This window comes from Ambystoma mexicanum, chromosome 9 (assembly GCF_040938575.1).
Source record: "Ambystoma mexicanum isolate Mex_15411 chromosome 9, UKY_AmexF1_1, whole genome shotgun sequence".
Classification (NCBI taxonomy): domain Eukaryota; kingdom Metazoa; phylum Chordata; class Amphibia; order Caudata; family Ambystomatidae; genus Ambystoma; species Ambystoma mexicanum.
The window spans coordinates 153,855,041-153,869,601 of NC_090931.1; the positions used below are offsets into that span (position 1 = coordinate 153,855,041).

The window sequence follows — 14,561 nt, forward strand, 5'->3', positions numbered from 1 at the left end:
AGACCACCAGCCAAGAAGTCGGACGGTACTCCGCTCCACTGAAAAAACTGTTTTCTGATGAAAACGTCAGGTGAGTCAAAGACTTGCCTGTGTTCACAAACAGTGTGTTAGCGTGCAGAAAAAAGGAACTGAGGTGTGGGGCGTAGTGACTAGGTATTTATAAAATGCCCGATGTCAAGTCCAGAGCCGACGACCAGATGCCGAGCAGGACGGATCGACAGTCGTGTCGAGGTCCACTACACCACATGTCTAAATTTTTCCAAGGCAGCAGAGCTGGAGAGAATATCCATCAGATGAGGAATCTGCGGGTGAAAAACAATCCATTGAAATAGGTCATACATTAGCTCAGGAGTAGGAATGGTCTACCACAAGGGCCACTTTGCTCTTTTTTACACATGGACGGTTTTACTTTGTGCCGTGTCACCCAAAGTAGGAAGATTCCAAGTTTTGTAACTATAATAAAGAGTGCATGCCTATTTCTAAGTCTACCTAGGTAATGTATTTTCTTGGGCCATCTATTGGAATCAACTGTACATACCTATTGGCTTTCTACCAAACACCCCTCCCCACAGTGCTGTGAACAAATCTACATAAGAAGGCCTCTCGCATTCCACACAAACACCAACCTGCCTGCTCAATACAATCAGACTAAATATAGGCACATTCATAAACAGGCAGGGTGACCGTGCATGCCAGCTTGAGGTCGGGTAAGCACACGGCTGCCCTGCCAGAATATATAATCAAATATCCAAATGTGAAAATACAACCAAGTGTACATATTCCTACACAAAATAACCTGCCAAATGATGGATTGCAGTCTTGCACATATACACTTGAGATGAACTGCCAAATAAGTTAAAAACCTGTTAGATGCAGAGGAAAGGTCACATGCAAAATTGAAGATTTATGGCAGGAAGGTTTTGAATTAATTTTAAAATCACTGCCAATGCAGAGGGCAATCCTCTGATACCTTTGCTTTTCAGCCTGCCCCGACATTACAGTAGGGGAAAGACCCTATCGAAGTTGGGCTTCATTCAACCCCAAAAGATATCACAACCAACCATAAACATGACAAGTTCAGTTTGACGCATATCGACCAACAAGGCTAGGAATAGTTATGCTAAATATATCGTAACATGACATATTGCACTACAAGCCTCCGAAATAAAAGCACATTCAAACACTTGAGGATAAATAAAAGCAAATAACCTTTCTGCTGTCCAAACAACATGTGCATCCTTCACTGTCTAATTACCTAGCCTAGCACACACCCAGATCTTGGTTTATAATCTCAAAACCATTTGAACATGACCATGAACCAACAAGACAGCCAGTTGCAGTGGTGGATGGAAACCGAAAATACCACCAAGTAGTGTGGTGTGGCTACCTTCACAGAGAGGACACAACATCCATGAAGTACAACCATAAATTAAAGGAACCCTCTGAAAGGCAACATTTATGAAATTCTTGGTGACAACATACGAAAGTCTAATTGAGCTAGACGAACCTGACAGCTGATCTGGGTGGGCTGATCCAGCCAGCCTCCGCTGAAGGGCATAGTACTCCTCTTCCACCCCCTGAAAAACAAAAACAAAGGTTATTTTCTTCCCAAGTTTCAGCAAAAGGATGAGTAATGCTTGAATAGTGCCACTGACTGAATTTTATGAACTGCCCCAAAACTGGGTTGTGAAAGTGACTCAGTTTCAAGACAGTTTTAAAACTGTGGACTTGAAATTTGAGCCGTTTTATGAGGAGGAATACTTTCCGCAGCAGCACAGGGAAGAGGACAACTTGGAACCTCATGAAAAACAGAAAACCCATCTATTTGAACCCGGAAATCCTGCTTTTCAAACAAACGTGCACTTGTCCAGCATCCCACTTCCAAAGCATTCGGAAGTTCATGACGTGCAGATACTACCAACGGGGTGTCTGAACAGGGAGCCCATTGTAGTATCTGGTTCACTGGTTTATTTTATTTATTTCTATAGCGCACTTAACCCTCAGGTATGTAGGTGCCTTAGATTGGTTAGAGTTACAGATACAAGTCAATTTGCAAGTCATTGAATTAAAACATACATACAAGATTTACAAAATTGAACCAGTACAAATACAAGTCATCTCGCAGTAGAGTTAAGAATACATCCAAAATGTACAGTTACACCAAGTAGTATAGCAGCTGGTTTGTGTTACAATGCAGGTCTGGGGAGCAGGTAGCAAGCATAGGTACAGTGAAGCCAGTCACAATACACATTTTCAGTACTAATATTACTGGGCAAATGCCATGTTTTCACCCTAGAGCTAAAGGTCCAGAACGAGGGTTCGGCTCTGATGGCAGTGGAGAGGGAGCACCAGCACTTGGCTGCTAGCACTGGGATGCTTGAGCCCCCTGCCGTTTTTAGATTATACTTGGGTATATTGAGGCAGTGTAGGTAGGATGATCTAATGGGTCTGGTAGAGGAGTGTCTAGACAATTTGTCAGTTAAGTATTGGGGGGCTGTATTGGCCAGGCATTTGTGAGTGATGCCGAGTGTAAGTAGTTTAATTTTGTCCCATACTGGTAGCCAGAGTGAGTCTCGACTGAAAGACGAGATGTGACTGGACCGTGGTATGTTCAAGGCACAGCGAAGGGCGTTGTTCTGGAGAACTTGTAATCTATTCAGGTTATGCTCAGTAGAGCCTAGAAATACGGTATTACAGTAATCCAATTTGGACAAGATCAGGGCCCTTGTCAGTGTGAGGCAGCTGTTGGTGGATAAAAAAAGTTTGCAGGCGTTGATTAATTTGTTAGTATATGCTGTTGTAGAGGCTGTGGAGTTTACTTGTTTTTTGAGAGGGTGGAGTCTAGATAGACGCCAAGGGTTGTTACCTCGCAACTTTGATGATATTGCTGTCGATGTTAAAGGATTTGTACCTGGGGTCGAGTTGATTTAGCCGGACTAGAGTGCCAACAATCAGAATTTCCATCTCGTCGTCATTCAGGCAGAGGCTGTGAGTAGCCATCCATGTCTGAATTTTAAGATAGATTTCGTTTCGTTTTTCAGAGTCTTTCATAGCAGCCAGAGAGTGTGATGAGGACCTGAGTGTCATCTGCATAATTGGTGTAGGTGACACCCAGGTTATCAAGACGATCAAAGAGAAGCTTGGTAAATATGTTATAAAGCGTTGGTGAAACACAGGATCCTTGAGGGACTCCACATGGATGGGAACTGGCTCAGCCGCCGCAGTGGGGGCGAAGACTCTGGTAGTTCTATTAGTGAGGTGGGATTGGATCCAACTGGTGGCGTTGGGGGAAAATGCTGCAGTGGTGGAAAGGTGTTTGGTCAGAATTTGGTGGTCGACACGGTCAAACGTCGCTGATAAGTCCAAAAGGAGCAAGACGGCCAACTTGCCCTTTTCTCCAGCTTCATCCATTTGGATTTGTAAGTCTAGAAGGGCTGTTTCCGTTCCGTGCCTAGGTCTGAAACCCAACTGTCGCAAGGCGAGGAGGTTATTAACTTCTAGGTGTTGTTGAATTTGTAGATAGGCTACTCTTTCTAGTATCTTTAAGAGGAATGGGACCGTTGTTAGGGGACTGTACTTGTCGGTATGTTTGGGTCTAGGTTGGGTTTGTTGAGGAGAGGCATGGCCCATGCCTCTTTGAGATTGTTGGGTACTAGGCAGTCTTTAAAGGAAGCGTTAATCAGGGTGGTAATGAAGGTTGCTAATTCTTTAGCCCCTTCCTTGATGATTGGAGCTGGGCAAGTATCGACCTGGCAGTTAGAGGGTTTAAGACCCGCTATTATATTTACCACTACTTCGGTAGTTACCGGTGAGAAGTGGAAGGGCGGGCATGAAAGCAGATGAGTGGTGGGCAGGTTGCATGAGTGGGCATTAAGAGCAAGGCTGTTCTTTTTTATCTCAATTTAGTTTTGAAGTAAGGCTATTTTGTCTGAAAGAGCTTTCTGGATGTTAGTGCACCAGGCTTTGTCTTTAGCACAATCATCAGTGGGCGGCACAGGTGACTCCAGTTCTCTTAAGATAGAGAATAGATCTTTAGTACCAGATTTGGCATTCTGTATTCGGGTGTAATAGAGCTCTATTTTAGTATTGGTGATGGCAGCTTTGTAGGATACAACAGAAACTTTCTTTGTTAAGGGTTCAGGGGGATTTTCTCCAATTGGCTTCGGCAGATCTTTTGGCGTTACGAAGTGCTTTTAGATCGGCAGAGAACCCTTTATATAAATGGGGGGCCGGTTTAGCCTTTCTGAATTTTAGAGGTGCAAATTAATTTAGGGCTTGCTCAATGGTGGTGTTATATAGGTCTACCAGAGAGGAAGGATCCAGATCTGTATAATAGTGAAGATCAGTGATGGGGTGTAGTAGTGGAAGAAGGTTGTCAAGAAATATGTTTCGTTTGTTCCTGGACAGAGACTGTGGGGGCCAGGGCAGTATGAGTAATAGTGTGGGTGCCTGTCACTATAGAAAAGGTGATGCAGTGGTGATCCAACCAAATACATGGTGCATTGTTGAGTATTGTGGTGGAGTCAGCCAGCCAATCCAGCGTTCTACCTTTGGAATGGGTAGATTAGTTAATATGCTGTTTAAACCCAAGTTGTGTGATGGCATTGTCTAGTGTAGTGGCCTTTGTATCATTGGAATCATGTTAAGGTCGCCTAGTAGAATGATTTGTGATCCCGCTTTGCTGTTTTGGGTTAGGAGATGGGTAATGTCTACCTCAAAGGAGGGGATGACACCTGGGGGACGACAGGTGAGGGAGTAGGAGGGTGAGAGTATCCGACAGCGGGAGTTTCACTGAAAGGAGCTCTGTTGATGGGAGGCCTGTATTGGGAATATTCTGAGGTTCAGATGGGATTTGGCTATGAAGGCCACTCCACCACCTTTGCCAGATTTTCTGTCAGAGCGGATGATTGTATAGTTGTCAGGGACGGCTAGAGATAAGGGGGGTCCTGCGGCGGAATTTAGCCAAGTTTCTGTTACGAAAAGGAAGTCCAGTTGGTTAGCTGTAATGAGGTCGGCTAGGGTGAGCAGGACGGCATGGGAGACAGGGAGCGTGCACTGATTAGTGCTCCTTTGAGAGTTGGGATGTTAGTGACTGGGGCTCTCTGAGGTAGGCTAGGGTGAGCAGGAGAGCCGACATCTTTGCAAGGGTGACTCGGCATGACTGGGAGGATTGTGGATAGAGAGCTATGGGTCCTATTGGAGCCAAAAGGGGCTGGCGCGCTCTGGGCAGACTTACGATTGGGGCAGCGGGAGCCTAGTCTTGACTTCCTTAAACTTAGTGGGCATGGTAACTAGGGTGCCAGTGGTGACTCGGAACGGGAGCCTAGTCTTCGGTTCCTCAGACTTAGTGGGCTACGAGTCCAGGGTGCAGGTGGCGAGACGAAGCGGGTGATCCAGTCAGCCGGTGAAATTGAATCTACACTGGAGAGGGTGGCTGTTTGCAGGTTGGATGAGGGTCTGGGGTGTAGGGGATGGAGGCTAGGTAAGAATCTAGTGGGTGCTATGGAATGAACTAGTGGTAAAAGGGTCGCCATGGTCCAACAGTGACCTTCTCTATTAGAGAAAGTAACTGGGTCACGAGTCAGCAGAGGAGATGCAGAACCTTCATCTCCAGAGAAACACATGATTGCAGCGCTTCAAGTCTCCTGGTCCAGTCGTACATTTCTACTAAAATCTCTAATTGGCTAATTTCACACTGATAAAGTCCTTGGATAGACAATAACTTGGCTCCCACTGAGACTGGATAAAATCAAGACCTTCCTTTCAGCTCGGCCTATAGCAGAAGGCCCATACTGTGCATGCACCTTGCATTCATATATATGTTCTCCATTCAGCAGAAACCTATGGTGCAGTAGTAAACTATATTGTTCAGGTCAAAAACTGGGATAATGAGAATGCTCACTTCACCCTGCCAATCCTTTGGCAGGTACAAGTTGTTAAACTTAACTTAAGATTTCAGTGATCAACATGCATGATCTCTTATGATCACTGATCTCATTAGCTGTTCTGTGAAGTCATGAAGCACACAAAGTGTTCTACTTTTCTGGAGGCACACTCAGTACAGGACACAGCAAACATTTCCAACACGCTTTAGGCATGAACACATGCCAGTGCTGCTCTGCTGGTTGACCAGCAAGACCACATTAAAATAAAAAAAATGCAGGATCATTGTAAAGCCTTACCTCTTATCCTGGCCTTAAACAAACCAACTCAACTCCCACTCCAATTAACTCCACCAAACCGTCTTCACCTTCAGTGACATCGCTGAATCAGACGTTATGAACCTCCTTAAAAACCTCAAACCTAGTATGTGTAAAGGGGACATATGTCCTCCTAAGCTCATTAAGGACTTCACAGCACGATTCACACCGCTCCTGACGGCATTCATCAATGCTTCCTTTAGAACAGGCATTATCCCCGACAGCCTCAAAGAGGCTTGGGTTTGCCGCCGCCGCCACCTCCTTAAAAAAAAAAAAAATTACTTTCGAGCCGTTATAACCAAACTACCGATCCATAACCACAGTGCCCTTCCTCCTTAAGATATTGGACAAAGCCACCCATAGCCGAATCCAACAATTCTTTGAAACCCACTCTATCCTCGGGACTAGGCAATCTGGTTTCCGAAAAGGACACGGCACTGAAACAGTCCTGGTAGACTTAAAAAAACAGATCACCTAAATCATGGACAAAGGCAAGCCAGCCCTATTTCTACTACTAGACCTCTCGGCTGCTTTCGATCTGGTTGACCACAAGACCCTTGTACCGAGAGACCACCCGGCCAGCCCATAGAGTCGGGGTTTGCTCTGCAGCACTTTAAGACGAGATAGCTGCACCTTGAGATGGATAGGGGTGCAGGTTTTCTTACTCCAACACCAATCAATAAGGACAACTGAATGGTTTGGCAAAGGGGAGTCAGTTTAATGACTAGTACAAAATACGGGGAAACATGGAAATCGACAGTGATGCGACAGCTCATCTCACTTCAATTCCCTCAAACTTCACACAAAACATAACTTTTATTCCAAAAACGCGTCATAATCTGACGAGTAACACTCAAAAGTTAACATGCAATTCTATTGGTTGGAAAAACGTAACTTTACTATAGATGCTATATCTGTATATGGTAATGGAGTGAGGGGATTGGGTAAATGCTGTCAGGTGGGCATCTAAGCCCTTCCTTCAAAAATGATTACTGTAGACGTCACAAAAAGTACGACGTCTCATTGGTTCTACTAACTATAGGACCCTAGATTATTTGGTCCATTTTGATTGGGATGGCATCAACCCCATGCATAAATCTCCACTTTGCTTCGCAGCACGCAGAACGGTCAACCAGGTGCAGGGTGTCCCCCAATTCACCCTGCCTTTCTTCAATCATCACGTTATGGGCTATGTGTCAACTAGTTCACTGTGGTTGGCCTCGAAACTACATTTTCTTGTCTCGAGAAAGTTCTGATATCTCTGTCTGGGTGGGTGCCAAGCCTAGGTGTGTAACTGTGCCTCTTCTCGCTCGGCTGGTCACGTGCTAGCACACCATGGATTTACCTTGTTTCTTTCAATTTGTGTATTTGATTTTCATTCCACACTGCCACCTGCCTACGCCTTCTTATCTCGTTCCTTCAGTGGCTGGATATTCTGTGCTTAGATTCAATTAGAAGTAGCTACTGTTCATAGCTTCTATTGATATGACCTTGGCTTCCCCGGCACAAGCTGCCTCTGCTGAGTTTCGATTCAGCCTTCTTTCCTCGCTTTTCGAGAATATGAAACCTCTTGCATTTGGCCTATAATGACTTCGGCTGGTTCTGCTTTTCATGCAAAGTGGACTCGCACTTGTAGAACATGCTTCATTTTTAGGTATATTGTGTACAATGGTGCTTGCCGCTCTATTCTTCTACTTAGCAAAGCAAGCCACACTGTTTTCTTAGCTTTCTTGCGGTTACAAGCATATGTAAGGGGGTTAGCTGGTTGAATATCTTCATCCTGCTTACAGTTTAAACTTCTTTGTATTCTAACATTGCTTTCGTCTTGTAGGTTTACAACATCTTTATTCATGGCGTTTTGTCTTTTCGTGTCGTCCTTTGGCTGTCATTTCTTCTATGGGTGCGTTAGTCTAGTCCCTCGTGACGTCACCATTCGTCTTCCATTAAGGGCTTTGTGTTCTTCTTGCATAGTACTTGAACAATCTTCATATTGTTTAATGTGCTGGTAGGGCTTTCTTAATGGGTACCTTACTGTTGTCTGGTTATTGGCACTTCAATAGGTGTCATCCTTCTAATAGGTACTGGGCAGAGCCCTACTGCAGCTCTCTGCTGGTTTATCTGCTCATCATACGTCACATATTTTGGTGTGAATGTTCCTGGTACTTCAAAATGCGCGACTGGAGTGCAGGCTCTATTTGGGACCTCCTCTACATCCTCACATCTCACCTTACTCATTCAGCTAACTTCTCCAAAGAAGCAGCTCTCTGGATCCCCTCCTTCCTTGAAGGCAGAGCAATGAAGGTATTCTCAAACATAGCCAATGCTACCCCCACCACCATTCACTGCGGAGTCCTGCAGGGCTCATGCACAGCACCTACACTATACAACTTGTTTACGAAGACTCTCTTTGATAAACTCGAGTCACTTGGTATCGCATACACAAACTACGCTGATGATACTCAGGTACTCCTACCCCTCACAGGCTCATACCACAAAGACGCTGAGGCACCTCACACAATCTACACCACCATCCAGGCCTGGATGGCGGTCAATGGCCTTTGCCTCAATGGGGACAAGACCAAAATAATCATATTAGGTCAAAAAAATACTTTAGTCCAACTTGATAAACTTTATTCTAACTTTACTGTTAACAATACAATCATCCCCGTCTCCACAACTATCAAGACCCTGGGGGTTTACATAGACTCCACACTCTCCATGACTAGACAGGGCAGCGCTATTACATCATCTGCACACCCTACAAAGCTCAAACGCCATAAAACCTTACTTATCCAAACCCAATTGTCTATCAATAGCTAGAGCAACTATTGGTGCGAAATTAGACTATTGTAACGCTTTACTAGCAGGCACATCTGAAAAAAATCTCAGATTACAAGTCACACAAAACAATGCACTTCGTGCAGCTCTAAGCATCCCAAAAAGGGAGCATATTTCCCAGGCCAGAAAATCAGATAATTGGCTCCCAGTCGAAGAGCGAATCACCCTCAAAATCCTCACCCTCACACATAAGTTCCTCACCCTCTCTGCACCATCATAGCTCTCAGATACAATCACTACATCCTCCTCTACACGACCCACCAGGACAGAGTACACCAACCTACTCCACATCCCTCGAATTAATAAGGCTAAATCTGGCGGACTAGGCTTCCCCTACATTGCAGCCAAATCCCGCAATGCACTACCCATAGACACTAGAGCTTAAAACTCACTCTCTGCCTTCCTAGAAAGGACAAAACCTCACTTTCTAAATTGCAACCTTTTTTATTCTTATTTAACAAACTATAAATGTCTAACTAAAGCAACCATAATGTAAATTGTAATGTTCATCCATCTGTAACTAAGAATTGTCTGTAACAAGTGCCACGATCCTCCCGGGCTGCTGCGCGCTCTACAAATTCGAATAAAATAAATGTTGGATTCCTTGCCATGCACCACTGAATCGTGTTTGGTGATGGAGAACAACAGGCCTGCGTACAGAAAAGCCAATCATTCAACTACAAGGCTCACTCGATAAGCCCCTTGGTGACCTTTGCCATCTCACATCACAGACTTTCTGGGACACCAAAGAGTTTTTTTTATCCATTCATCCGCACTATGTATTTCAGATGACTGTGACAAATTGAGGTGAGGATCTATGAGCATGTTGCCAGAGCCAAACAGCTAGGATTGAAAAAGGTGTTACATCAGGAGGGCAAAATTGCAGAAACACAGGCTCCGTTTACCACTTTTGGTTATTTTAAAATAACGCATACAGAGCTATGTGGTTTCGGAACATGCTCTTCTAATCCACTCCATAAAAAGGGTGACCGCAAATGGTCCCTTTTCCCCCTCTTACCAGACGCCATTTTCAAAATGCCATCTCCTTTAAAACTACATACTAGATTTTAGCACATCACCACCACACCCCCTTTCTCACCATGCACAAAGTTGTATTTATACAAAAAAGAATCTCTGTAGCACTCACCGACCCATGTTGGGTACTGCCGTGCAGTGGAGAAAGACCATCATTAAGTTGTATTTATACTTAATGATGGTCTTCCTCCACTGTACGGCAGTACCCAACATGGGTCGGTGAGTGCTACAGAGATTCTTTTTTGGATCATATGTAAAGGGCCGATACACCAATACTTGGCTTCCAGGTTACTTCCTTTCATTAGCCTCCCTCTCCAAGTAGGAGAAAGTCCAAGCAAACTCTTAGGGACAATCAGGATGGTTTAGCAATAGATTTACCAAAATATTTAAAAGGGATGCACTTAGGAAGCCAGGACAGCTAAAGCCAATTAGATCGTCCTAGTTCTGAAGCAATTTTCTTAGAAAATGTTAGTTGAACAGTTAGTTCATTGAAGAAAAATTCATGAGCTCAAGAGAGCCTACCTGAGAGGCACAAGCTGTTAGGCCTGCACAAGTGAATTGCAGTAATTCAAAAGGATATAACGGAGCACTCCCCAAGCTAGGAAGCACTAGATTTTGCTAAAAGTGCTAAAACCCAAAGCCCCATAGCACCTTAGAATTGAAGCAGATGTTCCAGCTGACTTCTTCCGGATGTAGCAATGTAGACCCTTGTTCCTAGACCTTGGCCGTGGTGACGAAAGGTGGCGAGCTTTTGCAGCAGCATTCTCGAGAGTGACTCTGCAGCAATAGATTCTACTAGTTTCAGAGGCTCTTTGTGGTTTTGGTGCCTTTTTCTCAGCGCTAAAGAGAAAAAAATGGCTCTGGTTGGAGTTTCCTTGGTCCCTCTGGTGAGGGGACTCTGGACGAAGAACTCCTGCTTCTGGAGGTCCTTGAAGATGCCCAAAGAGTTCTGGGCAGATTCGTTCTTGGGAAGACGTTGCACTAGTCGGTGGTCCGGGTACCCCGGGTATTGGGAAACTGCAGCCCAGGAAGGTCGCAGCGACACAGGTGTTGGCCCACAATCAAGCAGGTCTTGAGGCTAGTTGGTCGCACCAGCCTAAGGGAGGAAGTCGTTCCTGGCGGAGCTTCCGTGACGATGGGAAAACGGGATCAGCACAGCTGCAAGGCTTCACCAGTGCTTTTGCGGTCCTGGTAGGTGCTGCTGGCATCTCTCTGCATCTTCTTTGGATTTGATGTTCCAGTGGTCGACTCTGCTTGTAGTCCCAAAATCCACACCATAAATGACAATGTTAAAGATATTTGTAGCGCGTACCGTCACCAGCAGAGTGGTGCCCAGGTGCTCTGGTGAATCTGAAAAGGAGAGTGTAAAGAAAGGGGGTAGTGGAGGGGTTAGTAGGGTGTAGTGGGAATAGAAAAGTGAGAGTTGTGATGTCCCGTGGACAGCTTCAGTTCGGTTTGCACCATTCGCTGAGCTTAAGTGCGGTTTTCGGGTCTGTGCAAATTCCCATGTGCTGTTGTGCCGGGTTATGTGTTAGTCTGTTGTTGCAATGTGTGAAGTGCGTGCGGATTGCTGTGCCGAGAGGTGGTTGTGTGAGTTTCTGTATGAGAATTGGGTTAGACGGTTTTCCTTACCTCTTTGTCTTTGCGTTTCTGTGCTCAACATCTACGATTATCCCGTGTGTACGGTATTGTAGTTTGTCTGCCTAGTCTGCAGGCCAGTTGAGGATTGGCAGTTTTCTTCTGTGTTACTCCAGTGGTATCTGTACCTGCCTTATGCTGGCATATTCCCTCACCCTGGGTTGGGGATGTTTGGTTTAGAGGATTCTGGTCCCTCCCTGCCCATCCCGTGTGGGGATCTTACCTACCTAGTTTTCTTCTGTGGATTAGCGGTAAGTGGACAAGGGTGGTCAAGCATCCCCTTGCGTCTTTTGGTTAGGGAAAATTATCTTAGGGGTAATGGTTTCCTCCCTAGGACTCCTGTTTCCAGTTTATACTTCCTAGTAGTTTCCTCCTGTTTCTGTAGCAAAGAGCCAAGTTTTCAGTAGTTCTCTGAATTCCAGATGATCCGTTGTGTTGCATGCATTTTCTTTGGGTAGGCAATTCCAGGTTGTTGCTGGCAGGTGAGAGAAGGATGATCCTCCGAATTTTCTTTTATTGTATGGTTTTGGTTCTAAGTGAATATTGTTGCTTGATCCGAGTCATCTTGTCGGATGGTAGACGGTTATTTTCTCATTCAGGAACATAGATTGCTCTGTGTGTTATGCACATCGTTTTTAACTTTGCTGTTTTATTGGTAGCCAGTGTAGCAGTTTTAGCGCTGGAGTAATGTGTTCTCTTCTCTGTAGTTTGAGCAGGAGTCTGGCAGCAGTGTTTTGGATGCGCTGAAGTTTTTTTAATAGTCATTCTGGCATTTCTATATAGTCTGATGGCGTAGTCTACTCTGGACATGAGTGCGATGATGGTGAGTGTTTTGTGGGTGAAAGAGGATTGGTAGGATCCTTTTTACTGTGTGTAGGAGGAAGAAACATTTCTTGATTATAGCGTTTACTTGTGGCTCAAGTGTTCGTTGTCCATTAAGACTCCCAGGTGCTTTACTTTCTTAGATTGAGTCGATACTGTTCCCAATTCCCTCGGCCATGGGATTTAGTGATTGTTTTCCACATTTTGGATATGGTCATTATTTCTTTTGTCCGCTTTGAGGTTGAGGCTGTTCGTGTTCATCCAGCTGTAGGGTTCTTGTAAGCAGTCTTCCAGGGTTGTGTTTCCTTCCCGTCTATCTTGTATTTTGTAGACTGTGCATCATCAGCGTAGTTGTAGCATGTCAGGCCGTGTTTTTAAATGAGCTTGATTAGTAGCTTCAGGTATATGTTGAAGAGCAGTGGTGAGTAGGATGATCCTTGAGGTACTCTACAGGTGGATTCCCTTGTAGCGGGTTTGAAAGGTTTGATCCATATGGTTTCTGCTCGGTTTGTTAGGAAGTATTTAATCTATAGTAGAGCTAGGGCAGTGATTCCCATTTCTTCCAATCTCCCAATGAGGATTTCATGGTTGACTGTGTCAAAGGCTGCAGAGAGATCCAGAAGTATTAGAGCTGTGCTGTTGTCTGCGTCTGCATTAGCCTCCAGATCATCCAAGATTGAAAGCAGCACTGTTTCTGTTCCGCTCATTGGTCTGAAGCCTACTTGTGCTTGGTCCAGCAGTTGGTGTTTTTCTATGAATTTTTGTGTTATTCTATAGATGCACGTTTCGAGTAGTTGCGCTGGGTAGGGGATGTTGGAGATGGGTCTGTAGTTGGAGAGGTCCTCCACTTTTCCTGCTGTGTCCTTGAGGAGCGGTTTGATGCTTGCTATTTGAAAGATTGTGGTACTTTCCCTGTTCGAAGTGATTGGTTGAAAAGGTTTCTGTAGTATTTCACGGATGTTCCTTGTGTGAGGATTGACGTGTGTATGTCTGGGGGGGCATGGATACATGGGGGAGCCTGCTTTGTTGCCATTGGTTACCAGCTTCAGTAATGTCTGCAGATATTTGGGGGAAGCTTCAGAGTTTGTTCTGGCGATCTTTGGGTGACTGGGTGGGTTGCATGTTGTAGTTGCTTGGTCTGCTTTGTATGATCTGTTGGATGGTGCCGATTGTTTTTGAAGTGGTCTGCAAGGTCATTGCATAGTTTTAGTGAAGGTATTGGTGTATTTTTGCAGCCAGGGAGGGTCTCTCATTTCAATTATGATTTTAAATAAATCTTTTTGGGTGTTGGCGGCTTTGGTGAGTGTTATCGTAGTATTTCTTTTTAGCCTTTTGGATTTCCTTTTTGTATGAGTGGATGTGTCGTCGTAGTGGTAATTTTTTCACCTGATCGTTTTTTTTCTCCATTCTAGTTCAAGCTTCCTGTTCTTTCTTTTCATGACACCGAGTAGCGGGGTTAACCATTTTGCGGTCTCTTTTTTCCGCGATGGGGTGAAAGGTTTTTCCTTGCAGATCTCGTCGATTGTTCCAGCAATCCATTTATGAAGTAGTTCTGTTCTTCTGTCGAGGTCAGCTTCATCCAGGGTCGTTGATGGTTTGTTCGGATCTGCATGATTTTTCCGTCGCGGAAAAGTCAGTGACGGAAATGTTTGCATGACAAATGTGCGAACCACAAAAGGTTTGTACATTACCCATGCAAACACGCATTCAAAACCCCTACATACCCACACCCCCACCCACAACACTCCCGCACCCATACCCTCAATACACCTCCACCCACACCCCCAACATAAACAAACCCTATTTACCTTGTTTACACGCTGAGTCCCTGCGGCGCCAGTTCCCTTTCACTTCGATGATTGGGAAACGGCGTTGCAGGGTCCTTTACGTTTTTTTTCTTTTTTTCGGGAGCTTCAGGGGTGTCCGCCGCAACCCCTGCTCACTATACCACACAGAATAGCGAGCAGGGTGTTGTTGCGGACACCCCTGCAGTATTTTTTTGTTTTATTATACTTATCTACAATGCTA

General features: G+C 44.9%; 1 protein-coding gene across 6 annotated transcripts in view; it reads right to left on the minus strand.

The window, feature by feature from the left end:
- ARHGEF12 (Rho guanine nucleotide exchange factor 12) overlaps nt 1-14,561 on the minus strand; it is a 1,284,704-nt gene that overhangs the window by 29,636 nt on the left and 1,240,507 nt on the right. For all 6 annotated transcript variants that reach the window (XM_069614339.1, XM_069614338.1, XM_069614336.1 and 3 more), the window contains one exon: nt 1,508-1,577. In XM_069614339.1, coding sequence (XP_069470440.1) covers nt 1,508-1,577 — 70 coding nt within the window. The remainder of the gene's footprint in view (nt 1-1,507; nt 1,578-14,561) is intronic.